Here is a 14,585-nt window from a genome sequence, read left to right as displayed (position 1 = left end):
TCCATCCGGCACTGTTCGGTCCCATCCAGAGACGGAGCCATTCCGCTGCAGGGATTCCCTTCTCCATTCCTCCTCCTCGAACTGAGCAGGAAAGCGAAATCCCCAACTCAGGTGTGAAACCACCCTATCTCACCCACTTGCTTGTTACTGTATGGATTATTCTGAAGTACGGTTGAAGGACAGATCTGCAGCACTTCTTTCATGCATGAAATCACCTGGTTAGTTCCAAATTTGATCACATCCAGAAAAAAAAAATAAAAAAAAAAAAAAAAAAAAATCGCCACACAATTCATTGTAATGTCCAGAAATAAAGGCTGGTCGTAAATATTTTCGAACTGCAGCACCTCACATTTCCTTGCACTCTCTGTGCCCCTAAGAACTGCAATTTTTTAAAGCAAAAAAAAAAAAAAACATAAGGAGGGTGGGGGCCTTGATCCCCTGTAACTTCTCAGAGATTTTCGGTTACTGGAAGTCTGACAAAGCATTGTAAGCAAAGTGTCAATGGCGATGTCAATCAGTGTCAATGTGCTTAGAACTTTTTGTCAGGTTCCTCATGGTTTTCAAGATCTCTGCTTGCTGTCAATCCATAGGAACCTTCATTAGTTCTTTCCAATAGATAAAAATCCTAAACAAATAAACTGCACAATGTATAATACAATTTGGTGAAGCCGTAATTACTATGGAGCGCTCTCTTCTGCAGAACCACTAGTGTTCTAAGATCAGAGGCTTCACCGATATGAACTTCCTATATAGACCTACAGAGCTGTGCAAAAAAATAGCATCACGCGCTCCTTTCAGAGCGTAATACTAAAAACAGTAAGTAAAGGCCCATTTACACAGGACAAACGATGCCCAACACTCGTCCCTGTGTCTCCACGCTCCCGTGCTCCTGCACAGGAACTAGCACAGCTGGCTTGCTCGCGGAGCGGCCAGCAGGGGGGCGGGGCAGTGCAGGAGATTTCTCCCCTCTCGCTCCCCCGCCCCTCTACATTCACATAAACTGAACGATGAGCTTTATTGCTCATCTTTTATGCAGCATAAACTGATGCAGAAACAAATAAGTGTATTTTCTTCCTCATTCACCAAAGTAGAAAACAGATGAGTAGAAGTAATCGGATTGTTTACTCACCAACAAGTGGACCTTTTCATCTTTTTTCTTTTCTTGAATAAAAGGGTTCCAACGCCGCCATATCTCAAGTGCCCTCTTGTATATGCCTGGCTGGATATAATAGAATAGTTAGTGTAAAGCTACCGTCACCTCCTCGTCAATGGTCATCACAATATAACCTTAAACTGAGCAATAATAAACAGATTTCTGATCATTTGTTAAAAGGTAGCGAACGATAAAGCTCAATTTTTATGAAAATAATGAAACAGAATGATGGCGACAAGAAAAAAAAAAAAAAGCAAGTGTGAATAGAGCCCCAAACGGTTATTAATGAGACTCTGTCACACCAAACATGCATTACAATCTACAAGCATAGTGTTAGGGCGCTTTTACATGGGACGACTGTTTGGGTGCAGATGCCCGACAACTCATCCCAGCGATAATCATTCCTGTGCTCTTAAGGCCCATTTAGACACGATTATCACTCAAAATTCATTCAAAATTCATTGATGGATAATCATTGTGTCTAAACACATGCATTCTAAACACGTGCATTATGACTTATCAGCACTGCACGCTGATTTTCTCAGTGGGTGGCGCTGATAGTATTTTTTCAGCTGGTATCCTGTTGGCAGTTCTCAGCGGGATACCAGCTGAAAGCTCCGAGAACAATGCAGCTGTTTGCATGTACAAATCAGTTGCTTTGTTTTAGGAGCTATCGCGGGGGTATCCCGCTCTGCCTGCATTAACTCTTAAGTAGCTAATTAGCTACTTAGAGTTATGCAAAATGATCGCTCAAAACTGTTGCACAAACTTATGTTTCAGTGTAAATGAGCCTTTACACAGGAACGATCATTGCTAGTGAATGGAGAAGGAGCAGCCGGGGATCATACCAGCTCACCCGTTTCCATTCACAATAAACAGGAAGTCATTTATCTGTGAAAGACTGCCTCCTCACACGGACCAATCCTTTGTTTAGTTTTCTGCATGCAAAAACTAAATGACAAATGAGAGGCAAACAAATTCTCGTTCGTCATTCAGTAGCGCACGCATTTACACAAATGCTGAATGTGGGAATCTGAACTATCTATCGGCTCGTGTACAAGGGTCCTTATAGGAGGAGGTGAGCGGCTTGATATACTGAACCTTCTTCCATAAAGCTATATATCAATCAGCTCAGCTCCTCTTGTTCTACAACATGCTGCCTCCACAATACACTGCTTGTTTAATGGGACAGGTTCTCTTTAAAAGGAAACGCTTCCTTGGACAGCAATTTAAATTTACATTCCTCAGTATAAGTCTTCCTAAAAAGGTGCACCACTCTGTAAATACTGGCCTTACTTATCTTGTTCCTTCAGCAGCATTGTGTTTGTCTCATGTTCAGATCCAAAACTAAATTCAGAAGTTTGATTGTTTTCAGAAAGTTGTGCATTGCTGGAGCTTAACTGTACAGCTTGGGTCACATACTAAGTCACAAATCTGACAGCAAACTGTTGTCTGTTACCAAAGCCAACCTGCTGGATTCTAAAAAATATTTAAAGCACCTATGGATGGGAGTGGAGAAAACGCCACAATGTAACATAAAAGTAGCACAAAATACTATATTTTTTAAATGTTTCATTAAACTAAAATATAGTTCTAGTCAGAGCGATGCAGAACGCTCATCAGATTGTGGTCGTGCAGAGTCTATTTCATCATGTTTTTAGTTACAAATTGTACTTCCAAACCAGAGGGAGTTACTGATCATAGAGGGGGGACATACAAGGTGCATGAAAACAGCACAAGTACTTTCCAGATAATACACTGTGACTACAGAGAGAAAGACCAACATGCTGCACCACCCTGGTGGAGGACCTGCTGCCAGGAAAAACACAGATGTTGTCGCCACTAAATATGCAAAGCTGGAATAATGTTAACGGAGCGCACACTTGTCTGAAAAGTATTAAACATTTCAGGTGGTTACTTTCGGGCAGGGGAATAGCATGATATCCGTATGCAGGATTTGCCGAGCATCGGTGCTTATAGGAAAGACCCAAAATGAAAACAGGAAATGACAACTGCAGCTGCAAGTACACAAAGGATATTAGACCTCCTTCACACGGGTGACAAAGTCATGTTGCTACAAATCGCATGTATGTGAAGCCCATGCTTTCCTATGGGTTACTTCACACATATGATGTTTTGTAGCATGCTACAACCCGACACAAAAACCTCGCGGGTCCGGTGATATGCCCGCTACTCACAAACTTTTAAATAAGGGAGATGGAATAAATCCTCCAAGGCTTGTATAAAAGGTCTGACTTTGACTCGAAGGAATGTTGCCTTTCACTAGGTGGCACTGTGGAGGATTTATTCCATCTCCCTTATTTGCATATTACCCAGAGGAGCGTGCGTGGCCATTTGAGTCTCCTCACTTAGTTTATAGTATATAGTTGCTCTCCCTAAGAAGAAAAGAGCGTTTCTGATCACAAACTTTTGTAATCCATGCTTCCCTATGGAGCCTTGCTCTCTGCTGCATCCCAGGAATATGCGATTTTCGTGCGGTGTGATGCAACTTTGACAGTAGGAAATCCTACTGTCAAAGACTAATCTAAGCACTAGTTGCAGGAAAAAAAAAAACCCACATACATCCCCTAAGAAGCACTCTCCGATGCAGCAGCTTCTCCCCGGGTCCCCGGAACTGTTTCTGTTCTTTATCTTCTGGCCGGGGATTGAAAAATCCCCGCCTCCTGGAAGCGCTGGCTGTGATTGGCTGACGCTTAGCCAATCATAGCCAGTGCTCGATGAATGGCTGAGAATGAACCAATCACAGGCATTGATCGAGTGCTGGTTGTGATTTTCTAAGCGTCAGCCAATCAAAGCGAGCACTTCCAGGAGGCGGAGATTTTTTAATCCCCGGCCAGAAGATGATGCAGAGAGACAGTGCCGGGACCCGGGGAGAAGCTGCGGCGGCGCCACGGACAGTGTGGGAGAAGGCGATATATACTTATTTTCTGTTCTTTTTCTTCAGCTACAACTTATTTTCGGGGTAGAGCTTATATTTTAAGCCCCCCAGAAATTTCTTGCACGTGATGGTACAAAATCGTGGTATTGCCGTGAGAAGACGCAGTGATATCACACGGACCAGTGATGCGATATTGCTGCTATTTTCTCGCGGCAATGCCATGTCGCCCGTGTGAAGGAGGCCTTAAGGTGGTTTAAGGAGATCAACGATGGAGGTAGGATGCATAATATCTGGATAGCCCATGTCTGCCCAGCTCTTTTATCTATCGCCAGGATGCTGTAAAGTGACAACTCAGCCTCTTGGTTGGAATCAAAGCTTCTCACTGCGAGGCGAACCCCGCTGCTGAAGCCTCCAGTCGGCAGCCATAGGCACAGCTGGCGAGGCAGCTTGGATGGAATTAATTCAAATGCTGATCTCTGCTGCTGCTCTACTTGTGTTTTCCCAGTTACAATAGTATCTAATTTAGGAAAATGATTAACTACTTGTGCTTATCATAATGTTAGACTGGATTTGGGGGGGGGGGGGGGGATTATTAAAATAAATTAAGTACTCCTTGCAAAATTTTAACATATAATTAGACCTCTGGTGAGGATCCAGGAGGAATAGATTGAGAAGCCCTGATCTGTAATATAGGGGTCAGCAAAGTAAACTCACCCCAGCTCACACAAACCTAGAATTTGTGCCCAACTCCAATGTGCTGAAAGTGAAAAACTCTGAAAAACTAACAAATAGGGAATCAGGATGATAACAACATGAAATTATATACATTATTTAAATCAGGTTTTCATTATAAACATTGTTATAAACACTTCCTGCTCTGTAGCTCACTTGCCAGCTTTGCTGTATATACTGGGACAAAGTCAACAGGAGATTTAAATCATGGACACCTTTGGGGAGCAATTTTATTTCACTAATGCTGTATTTACATGAGCGCTACGAGCTGCGTACAACTCTGGCGCCATTCTGTCTGTTTGTCTTCTGCAGCTTCTGCATATCACTGTATATTGACACTGCAGTCCATGTCTCAGTAGGAGGCGGACTCACAGCTTAGTTTTCCTCTGCTCCGCAGCAAATCCTTCCCGTTTGAACCCAGCCTTAGTCTACGTTCCAGAGGTTTGTGCTTAAATTCGTTTATTTTGCAGTACTCCGACGCTGGTTGACTACGGTATTAAGCACCGCAAAAAACACACATTTTGTATAAGTTCTTTTTTACTATGTTTTTCTATAGCCCGGCGTATTGTACGGCATTGTGCTGTACTGCACAATACATTTCTCCCTCTAGAAAACGTATACGTCTAAAAAACACAGACAGTGAAAGATCAAAAAACGAGACGAACAACTTTACATTTTCCAAGATTCTTCTTTTCTTCATAAAAAAACAAAAAAAACCAAAACATACATTTTTAAAACAACTTATACATTCATTAACAGATATGTTTTTAATGGAAACGTGTACTGCAAATGAGGTATACTTTTGCTTACCGTATGTTCTTACACTTTTCTGTTGTGTACGTTTTTATACTTTACGGTATAAAAGCATATGTTTACCGCATACAGACAACACAGCGTGAGCGCTCCTTCGGGGGGCATTCACACGGCTTTATTGTACATGCTGTGTGATAGGCTCGGGGGTTCCATGACAGCTGCTGAAAAGTGCGCTGTGATGGAATCCGCATATGGAAACAAATGGAGCAATTCACTATTGTGAAATGGACACCTATTTGGTGTCTGTTTTATAAAGCTTCCATTTGTTTCCGCGTTACTTGGGAGCATTAATTCCATATGGGCTGCGGGTCGGGCGGCCTCTATTGATATCAATGGAGGCCGGCTTTGTAGATTCCGGTGCAAAATAGACCATGCTGCGATTTTTCTTCCGCTCCAGAATTCGCATCCACGAGTGTGAACAAGAAAGCCAAAACATATGCCTTTCAATGCCCGCGTTTTACCGCGGATATCCCGCGTGGACGGCCATCACGGACTCTGCAATCCAAATCCATCCATGTGAGCCTGGCCTTAAAGCAGAAACAAATGGGAACCTTGCAAAATGTACACCACAGAAGTGTCCGTTTCACAACAGAAGTGAATGGTTCCTTTTTGTTGCCATTTGGGGATTCCGTCACAGCGCTGTTTTCAGCAGTGGTCATGGAACCCCCGAGAGTATCACACATCGTGTACAATAACTCTACCAGCATGCTCCACACCCATGTTGTACAAATTAGATTACAGCTGAGGTTTTCCACAGTGCAGAGGAGTAACGCTGCCCATACAAACAGAACCCTGTGGCTCTGCACTCAGGGACCCTAGGCACTCCGTGTGCCACAGTACGGAGCCCTATATGCTGCTGTCCTACAGATAGGTCACCGCTGTTTCAGTCCTGAAAACCCCTTTAGAACATATTTGGTCACTACAGAATTCCATTTCTGTTTTCACATGGTTTTGAAGAATTTACTACTTTTCAAAAATCTTAAAAACATGTTCAAAACTCTGATATATAAACAGACCGCATGAAAACTACACATGCAGTATCTGTAGAGCGCTTTGTCAGCCACCAAAAATAGCCGCCACAAAACGATAACACATCATAAACTGAAACCCATAAAACTAAACTTCAAGGGCACCCGTCAGCACTTCTTACCTCTTCCCTACAATAGGTTTCATTGGCCTGTTGATATAAGTACACCTGAGTAGTTCCAGTTTGAAACTCTCCCATACGGCATGTAAATGTTCGCCCCTCGCCTCCTGTGACGTGCATGCAGCGCTGCGAAGTCTCGCGTATGCCGTTACTAGCTTTTCAGACAACTTCTGCTCCTCTACTAGCTTGTGTTGATCTTATCATTTCTGTAAAACGCTTGCATTCAAAATTCTGTTGCTTTACCCCTGTAAAGCACATTTGCAGCGGCTGCCACTAGGGGTCTCCCTTCCAGCTTTTCTGCAATCCACTATCTGTTGTTAGGTTCAGAGCTTCTGTAGTACCCAGGACACAGGGTTTTTTTTCAAAGCAACAGGGGAAGGAGATATCTTTACAGGCAGCTCCCCTGAACGGAGGGCAAGCTGACAAGGGCGTAAGAAGTTTTAGCCTGTGAAATATACAGCATTTTCACAGACCAAAGCTGTTCGCATTCACTGCATATTTGTCCTTGCTGTGTTTTTTTACGTGCATAAGGACCAATATATTTCTCCCGTGTATATATTTTCTCTATGTATCATGCGTATTCATTGCATATTTTTAAAAACACACCCACAGACTTGCAAGGGCGATTTGGGTCATTAGGACACGCTGCTATTTTTTTCATGCAAATGAAAAACACATGTTTGCATACCCCAATGCAAATCTATAAGGTTTATGATGGCCGTATTAGCTGCGAATAAAATACACATAAAATACGGATCTGTGAGTGAGCTCTGATAGGCTGCAGTTTGATAGATCTGCAGGGACTATAATAAATCTCCACAGGCTCTGGCTCTCATTATAGTGGGTTTTTCTAACCATTTGGCCAGAATGTGTCTGAACACCTCGTCCTGGCGGAGCAGAGGGGCAGACATTCAAATACAGCCCCCTGCTGACTGAACCACAGACAGCGCAAATGGGAAAGGGGAAGGAAGTCAGGACAGTGAACTACTGGCAGAATGCCAGGCTTGCTACACACCGCCTTCTTGAGAGTGGACTGCAAAGAGCAAAGGCAGCAGAAAGATTGGGAAGACCACCTCAAATTCAGAACTTACAAACATGAAACGGTGCAAATAGCATCAAAAGAGAGGGTAAAGCGAACCTGGTATATTTTAGAAAACTTATTGCCAACTCAGGTACAATTAAACCCCTTATAAAACCAATCACTTTTGTCCTTAAGGACCAAGAGAATCTTTCCATTTTTGCCTCTTCGCATTGGCTAGCCATAACCTTTTTTTTATCATTAAGAATACTATTTAAAAGCATTTTCCCACTACTTAAAATTGTTTCACATGTGATTGCTGCAGCCAATCATGGCTATAAGAGGTTACTGCTGAGGGCTTTGTAACAGGACAACTTTTTTTCAGTATCAGTTTTGGGAAAACATATGGTAGCATATCATTTACATATTTTTAGAATGTGGGAATGCATAAAAAGCAATTCCACAACTTTTCTTTGTTTTTGCATAACTGTTGTACAGATGAAGACAAGCGTGTGGAAGTAAAATAAAATACATGCCTATATGTTGATGAGACAAAACAGTTAACAAAAATAAAGTATTTTTTTATTGTGGTGTGCCTTTTTTATCTCGATTATACTTTTTGCAACTTTTTAAAGTCTGTTTTGGGGACTTTTACATTGTATATATAAGTATATATTTTTTAAATATAGTGTACTGTCTTATGTTTTTTGTGCTCACAGAATCAGAGATGATCTACCCGTACAGCACTCTAGGGAAAGTGTATCCTGCAGAATTATTACACATATGTGATTCTGCATTAAGGGGTTAAAAAGACCAAAAATTGAATTTTCTGAGGCTGCATCCCCACACAGAAAAAAATGCTTGCGGAGGACGGTGATGCCTCATGTTGCTCATAGAAGTCTATGGAGTAAAGAGGAGAAGGAGAAGGGTGAGACAGAAGCAGACACTTACATACAGATGTGGCTGCAGGAGCTAACTGTGAGTGGTTACTAACCTACATATACTGAAATCACCTCTCCACTGCTCAGTACTTCTTTTCAGAGTCCTACATGATGCTGCTATTTTTGTGTGTGTTATAGAATATTGGGAAGGTGAATCTTCTGTTTTCGTCATGTGCACAGTATATAGAAAACATCATAACTCCTAGTCTCCATCCACCAGCTAAGAGAGAACTGAAAACTAGAAATTTTCAGCCGGCAGAGGGAAAATGTAAAAAAGAAAAAATACAGGATACAAGCCATATAATGAGCAGAAACAGTGTTATTGCTCATACACAGACACATGGCAGATCATTCAAAAAAGCCATCTGAAAGGTTGGGCTTGCTTTAACGTTTGTGATGGTTATTCCTCTGTGCTACTGCTTCTATAGCCTCATTAACACAAAGTAGATTTCTCATACTCTCCAGCTGTGAAAGGTAACTTGAGGAGTCTGTTTGTTTGTAGCAATGAGAGTCAGAAAGATCGGACACTAACTAACTTTTATTACCAGTCTTATTTCTTGGTCATAAAAGTAAAAAAAAAACACAAACCCCCCCCCAAAAAACGAGGTTGTCATGGGATGTTCAGTCCTTACATCATCCTTTAACCCTTTCCAATCCACTGTCTGACATCTTCCTACATTCTGATTGAAGCTTGTACAGCTACAATGTCAGAAGACATCCGATAAGGTATTCTTACCGTCTATTGCCAGTCACTGTCGGAGCCTCTCTGGTGCACACACACTGGCTTTAGCCAGCAGATGGCACCGTTGTATATAAGCAAAAAAAGAAAGCCTTTTAGGAAACCCTGAATCCAAAATTGGATTGGAAATGGTTAATCGTACCCACCTTTGGAGTTTTGTGAGCCTGTCCTTGACGTCCATTCTCTTGTAGGCTCTCTTCCTCTTCTGAGATCACCGGACATATTTCAAAGTCTGTGTGCCCCAAATCCTGCAGGTACTGGTAGAGTGGTGAATTCTGGAAAGCACAAAACAGTATGAAGGGTCATCATTCTCAAAGACAGCGAATATAGACAGTCCATATGCAGCAGTGTTGGTGAGGAAGAGAGCACCAGAAAAAAAGCCAGCACTTAAATGGCCATAGCACCTTGACACCCCTATGTGATGGCCAGTGGGATAACTAGCAAAAGTTCCAATCTCCTCATTTATCTAAAATAATGCTTTTGTGCTGAAAATTCACTCTAAAGTGACCACTAGGGGGCCTCCTTTTTTTCTAAATTTGCTATCTACTGCTTGTTGTCAAACTAGGTCCGTCTCTAGTAACAGAGACATATTATAGGAAGTTGAGGTGGGTACAGTCTTGTGTTCCCATATAAATCTATGGAGAGGTCAGGGAGGAGGACACGGCTGCTACAAAATCACACAGATGTGGCAGTTACTGATAGTAAGTGATTTACTGTGTTACAACAGTTAATATCACTTCTGCACTGCTTAGTACAGCTGTACACTGTCCTCCATTATGCTGTTATTTCTCTGCGCATCTACAGGAAGTTAAGAGACAGAATCTGCTCTTTTCTGCAAGTGCAATGAATAGAAGATATCATAGCTGCTAGTCTCCCACTACCAGCTCAGAGAGAAATGGAAATTAGAAACACAGCCTGCAAAGAGGGAAATAGTTGATAAATGCCATTTAGAAAATGTGCCATAAAATCTACTATATGTACGATTTTTAAGGCACCCATTTACACTTAAACTGCCTTTTTGGTGTGTAGAATTGGGATCAAAATGCAACTTTTAATGTTACCAATAAAGAAGTCAAAGTGACTTTGCATGCAAGACTGCGGCACGCTGCACTTTAGAAAGAATATAAAATAATTTTTTTATTTTTTTTTACTGGAAAGTAAAATGTGAAGAAGAGTTCATTACTTCCAACAATGAAAGTCATGGAGCACCTGGCCGGGCCTGCAGTGCCAGAGCTGACAGTGGGAGGAATCCATTTAAAAGATGGAGACCTAATTACCTATTTTTCCATTTCCAGCAATGACCTTTAGAGGTTACACCTACGGGGTTATGCTTTATTTGAAAAAAGTACAACACAAAAAAAACATCCGAATGAGTCACTCCTACAGAGGGTCATAAAGATTTTATGTCAAATAACCAAGACTAGTTTACATTGACAAGTTCTACAACTTGATAAGATCCGCTGATACAGCAGAATCTGTCAGACATATGTCGGAGGAGTCTATTGGGAAATCACAAACCTCAGTCGCTCACTGCAAGATGCAGTAGAAAAACAGCCAAACTCGTTATTTATTTTCATCTGCGTTGGAAACTTTAATCAGCAACTTTCACAAATGTGAAGCAGTCTGCAACTCACCTCATGTCTCATCAGGGATTTGGGCGTCTGTGCGCTCTCCCTAATGCTTTACAATGCAACCTAAACGCAAGCGCCCACCAGTTTGCCGGGATGTTCGAGCATGGGGGGCAGATGAGCTGCAGCCTTGAGGCTCACTTTTAAAGGGTGCCTTCAAACGGGACATATTGGCTGCAGACTTTTCTCAGCAGAAAAAAAACGGTCAGTAAATACGCAGCTAATCCCCAATAGTGCGGATTTTGTCCCAGATTTTAATACAGATTATTGCAGGTTTCAACCTCTGCATTACAAAAAGGATGAAATCCGCTGTCAAAATCTGCAGGATAAACCGACACGTTGCAGATTTAGAATCCACAGTATATTTCAATTGCGCTGTGGATTCCACACCGAAGTTTGCGCTTCACATGGATGAGATTTTCTAATTATCAGGCTTTTTCGAGCGAGAAATCAGGCCGAGAGAATCAGCCTGATATTACATTCACCAACGTGCAGTTTTACACGGATGCGAGTAGTTTTTCTCCTGATGCCTCCCATTGCTGATGTGAAGTAGCGATCGACCAGCGCACGTTACAGTATTGGCAATTGTTATCCATTGTTTTCAATGGGAAACCGTGCATCGCACGACATGTGATGTTTTACTGACCCATTGTAAACAATGGACGATGCGTTCCGAAGAATATGAAAAGTTAGGACATGCAAGGTACTGACTTAGGTTGAACTCGCGCAAGAATCTCGGCCATATGAAAGACGCTTCATACACAGGAAGTTCCGCAGCATTTACAGCCTGTGTGAAGGCACCCTTAAAAGTTCACACTATGGCCAGAAATCCCGATCCTATCATTGGCCTAATGACCAGAACCAACATGATAGATCTCCATGAAGCTGTTTGTTCCAAGATCTTAGACCTAGGTACTTTTAGGTATAAATCCTTAATTGTTCTGATGCGCATCTATTTCCAGGACTTGGCTGTAACAAGTTTCAACTCAATTTGTGATGTAGACAAAGACACAATGTTTGCTTTGTCTCCTGTTTCCCTTGCAGTCCGGCCGCCTCCAGAATCAGCAGTCTGCACCCTGAAGTTTACGGCCCGTCACCCTTTATGTTCTAGGAAACAATCTGACTCACACAGGTAAGACGTTGCTGCACCTTAGCCAGAACGCAATATCCTTGAGGAGAACATCATGGGCTTATGTTACAGTCTCATCCATTAATCACCAGACAGGGCGCATTCCTTGGCAGTAAACGCCACTTCCACTAGCGGTAAATGTCCCGAAGCAAGTAGAGACTTGGTTCTGGTTGCAGAGCGCATGCAGCAGGCTCTATGAACTTGTCATGTGCACGTCTGGTGAGCAAGAAGCTCCTTGTTACAATAAACAAGGTTACATTATTGTTTACATGTTTAAAAAAAATAACTTTTTTAACCCCTTCTTGCTGCAACCTCCCCCCCCCCCCCATTTTTCCATTCCCACTTGTAAAAAAATGAAAAGAGATTGTAACTTTTTTTTATAGTCACGTGAGAGCGGGTTTTTTTTTTTTGCAGGACGAGTTGTATTTTTTTTTTTTAAAGGTATCATTTAATATACTGGGCAACTTTTTAAATATTTCTCAGTGAAGTGAAATGGAAAAAGAATGTAATTTCACAAATTTTTTTTTTGGGGGGGGGGGGGATGTTTTTACAGTGTTCATGGTGTGGTATTATGTGGGTCAGTATGATTACAGCAATATACCAAATCTATAAAGTTTAACGTTTTACTACTTTAAAAACAACTGGTGTTGTCCCCATATTTTGAGACCCATAACTTTTATTCTTCCTTCAATGGGCAGGTGTGAGGGCTTGTTTGTTGTGGTGCGAGCTAGGGGCTTCTATTGTTACCACTTTACATTTAGGTGTGGATGTGCAGCGAAACTCAACTCAAAATCCGCACACTGACAGATCGGCAGCAGATTTCACTCTTTCAATTAAAGGGATGAAGTCTGCTGCGGATCCACGTCACAATCCGCACCAATGATGTGGGTATTGATACAGGTTTTGGTGTGGATTTACACCACAATCCACCAAATGCGAACGTACTCTCAAAAGTTTTTTCTTGAAAACAGGGTGACAAAAAAAAAAGTGCCAGAATTCCGACTTTCCCTACAAAGATCAATAATGTAATATTTTAGTAAACTGGACTTTTAGGCTGGATTCACACGAACGTATATCGGCCGGGTATTCACGCCCAGCCGATATACGTCGTCTCTCTCTGCAGGGGGTGGGGTCGCTGGTAGAGCTGGGAGCAGTGCTCTGAGCTCCCGCCCCCTCTCTGCCCCTCTGCACTATTTGCAATGGGGAGAGGCGGGGCAGGGCTATTTCTCAGACTTTAGCCCCACCCCCGTCCCGCCTCCTTTCATTGCAAATAGTGCAGAGGGGGGGAGAAGGGGTGGAGAGGAAGCAGAGAGGGGGCGGGAGCTCAGTTACTGCTCCTGGCTCTTCCATCTCCCCCCCCCCCCTGCAGATGAGGACACCGTATATCGGCTCGGCGTGAAAACCGAGCCGATATACGGTCGTCTTAATCCACTCTTATAGACATGGTGATACCATTTCCTTTTTTTATTTTTATTTTTTTATTTTGTAATATTTTTCTATGCGATGACTTATTGACATTTAGGGCACTTGTCAATTAGGGGTTAATTAAATAATATGGGGAGAATGTATCAAGTGATTTGTGCCCATTTAATAGCATAGAAAATTTTAAATTTGGGCGCTTTTTTTTTTTTTTTTACCCAAAAGCCAGGCAGCTCCATTATAGTCCATGGAATCCACCCAGAACTGTTGGGTTCCGTCCAGAGACGGAGCCGTTGGGCCATGAGGGTTCCCCTTTCCCGCTCCCCGAATGTAGCAGGAAAGCGGAATTCCCAGTGCAGATGTAATCAATATGGGTAGATGTCTGGAGATGGCTTTCAAGAGCCCCCTTGGTCCCCTGCTCCGGTCCCGCCCGGTTTACAGGACCTCACAGGGGCTGCTGCCAATAACGGGGCTCAGAACGCTACTCACATTTCAGTAATTCAGACAATAGGAGTTTCTCCAATAGGTAAAAGTCCGTGTAGATAGCAATGATTCAGATAATTCCAAATATTAATTGGATGATTAAAGGGGTTGTCCCGCGCCGAAACGGGGTTTTTTTTTTTTTTTTCAATAGCCCCCCCGTTCGGCGCGAGACAAACCCGATGCAGGGGTTTAAAAAAAAAAACGGATAGTACTTACCCGAATCCCCGCGCTCCGGTGACTTCTTACTTACCTTGCGAAGATGGCCGCCGGGATCTTCACCCACGGTGGACCGCAGGTCTTCTCCCATGGTGCACCGTGGGCTCTGTGCGTTCCATTGCCGATTCCAGCCTCCTGATTGGCTGGAATCGGCACACGTGACGGGGCGGAGCTACGAGGAGCAGCTCTCCGGCACGAGCGGCCCCATTCAGAAAGGAGAAGACCGGACTGCGCAAGCGCGTCTAATCGGGAGATTAGACGCTGAAAT

General features: G+C 42.8%; 1 protein-coding gene across 3 annotated transcripts in view; it reads right to left on the bottom strand.

Annotated features, from left to right (window-relative positions):
- The window catches only part of VEZT (vezatin, adherens junctions transmembrane protein), a 52,204-nt gene that overhangs the window by 34,032 nt on the left and 3,587 nt on the right, over positions 1-14,585 (bottom strand). For 2 of the 3 annotated variants that reach the window (XM_066591544.1, XM_066591545.1), the window contains exons 2-3: positions 9,589-9,717; positions 1,130-1,219 (exon numbers count right to left, since the gene is read on the bottom strand). In XM_066591544.1, the coding sequence (XP_066447641.1) occupies positions 1,130-1,219; positions 9,589-9,717 (219 nt within the window). The remainder of the gene's footprint in view (positions 1-1,129; positions 1,220-9,588; positions 9,718-14,585) is intronic. The other variant, XM_066591546.1, reaches the window with a different exon arrangement.

This window comes from Eleutherodactylus coqui, chromosome 2, assembly GCF_035609145.1.
Source record: "Eleutherodactylus coqui strain aEleCoq1 chromosome 2, aEleCoq1.hap1, whole genome shotgun sequence".
In the NCBI taxonomy this organism is placed as follows: domain Eukaryota; kingdom Metazoa; phylum Chordata; class Amphibia; order Anura; family Eleutherodactylidae; genus Eleutherodactylus; species Eleutherodactylus coqui.
The sequence above is the reverse complement of the archived record's forward strand: the minus strand, read 5'-3'. Positions and strand labels throughout refer to the sequence as shown.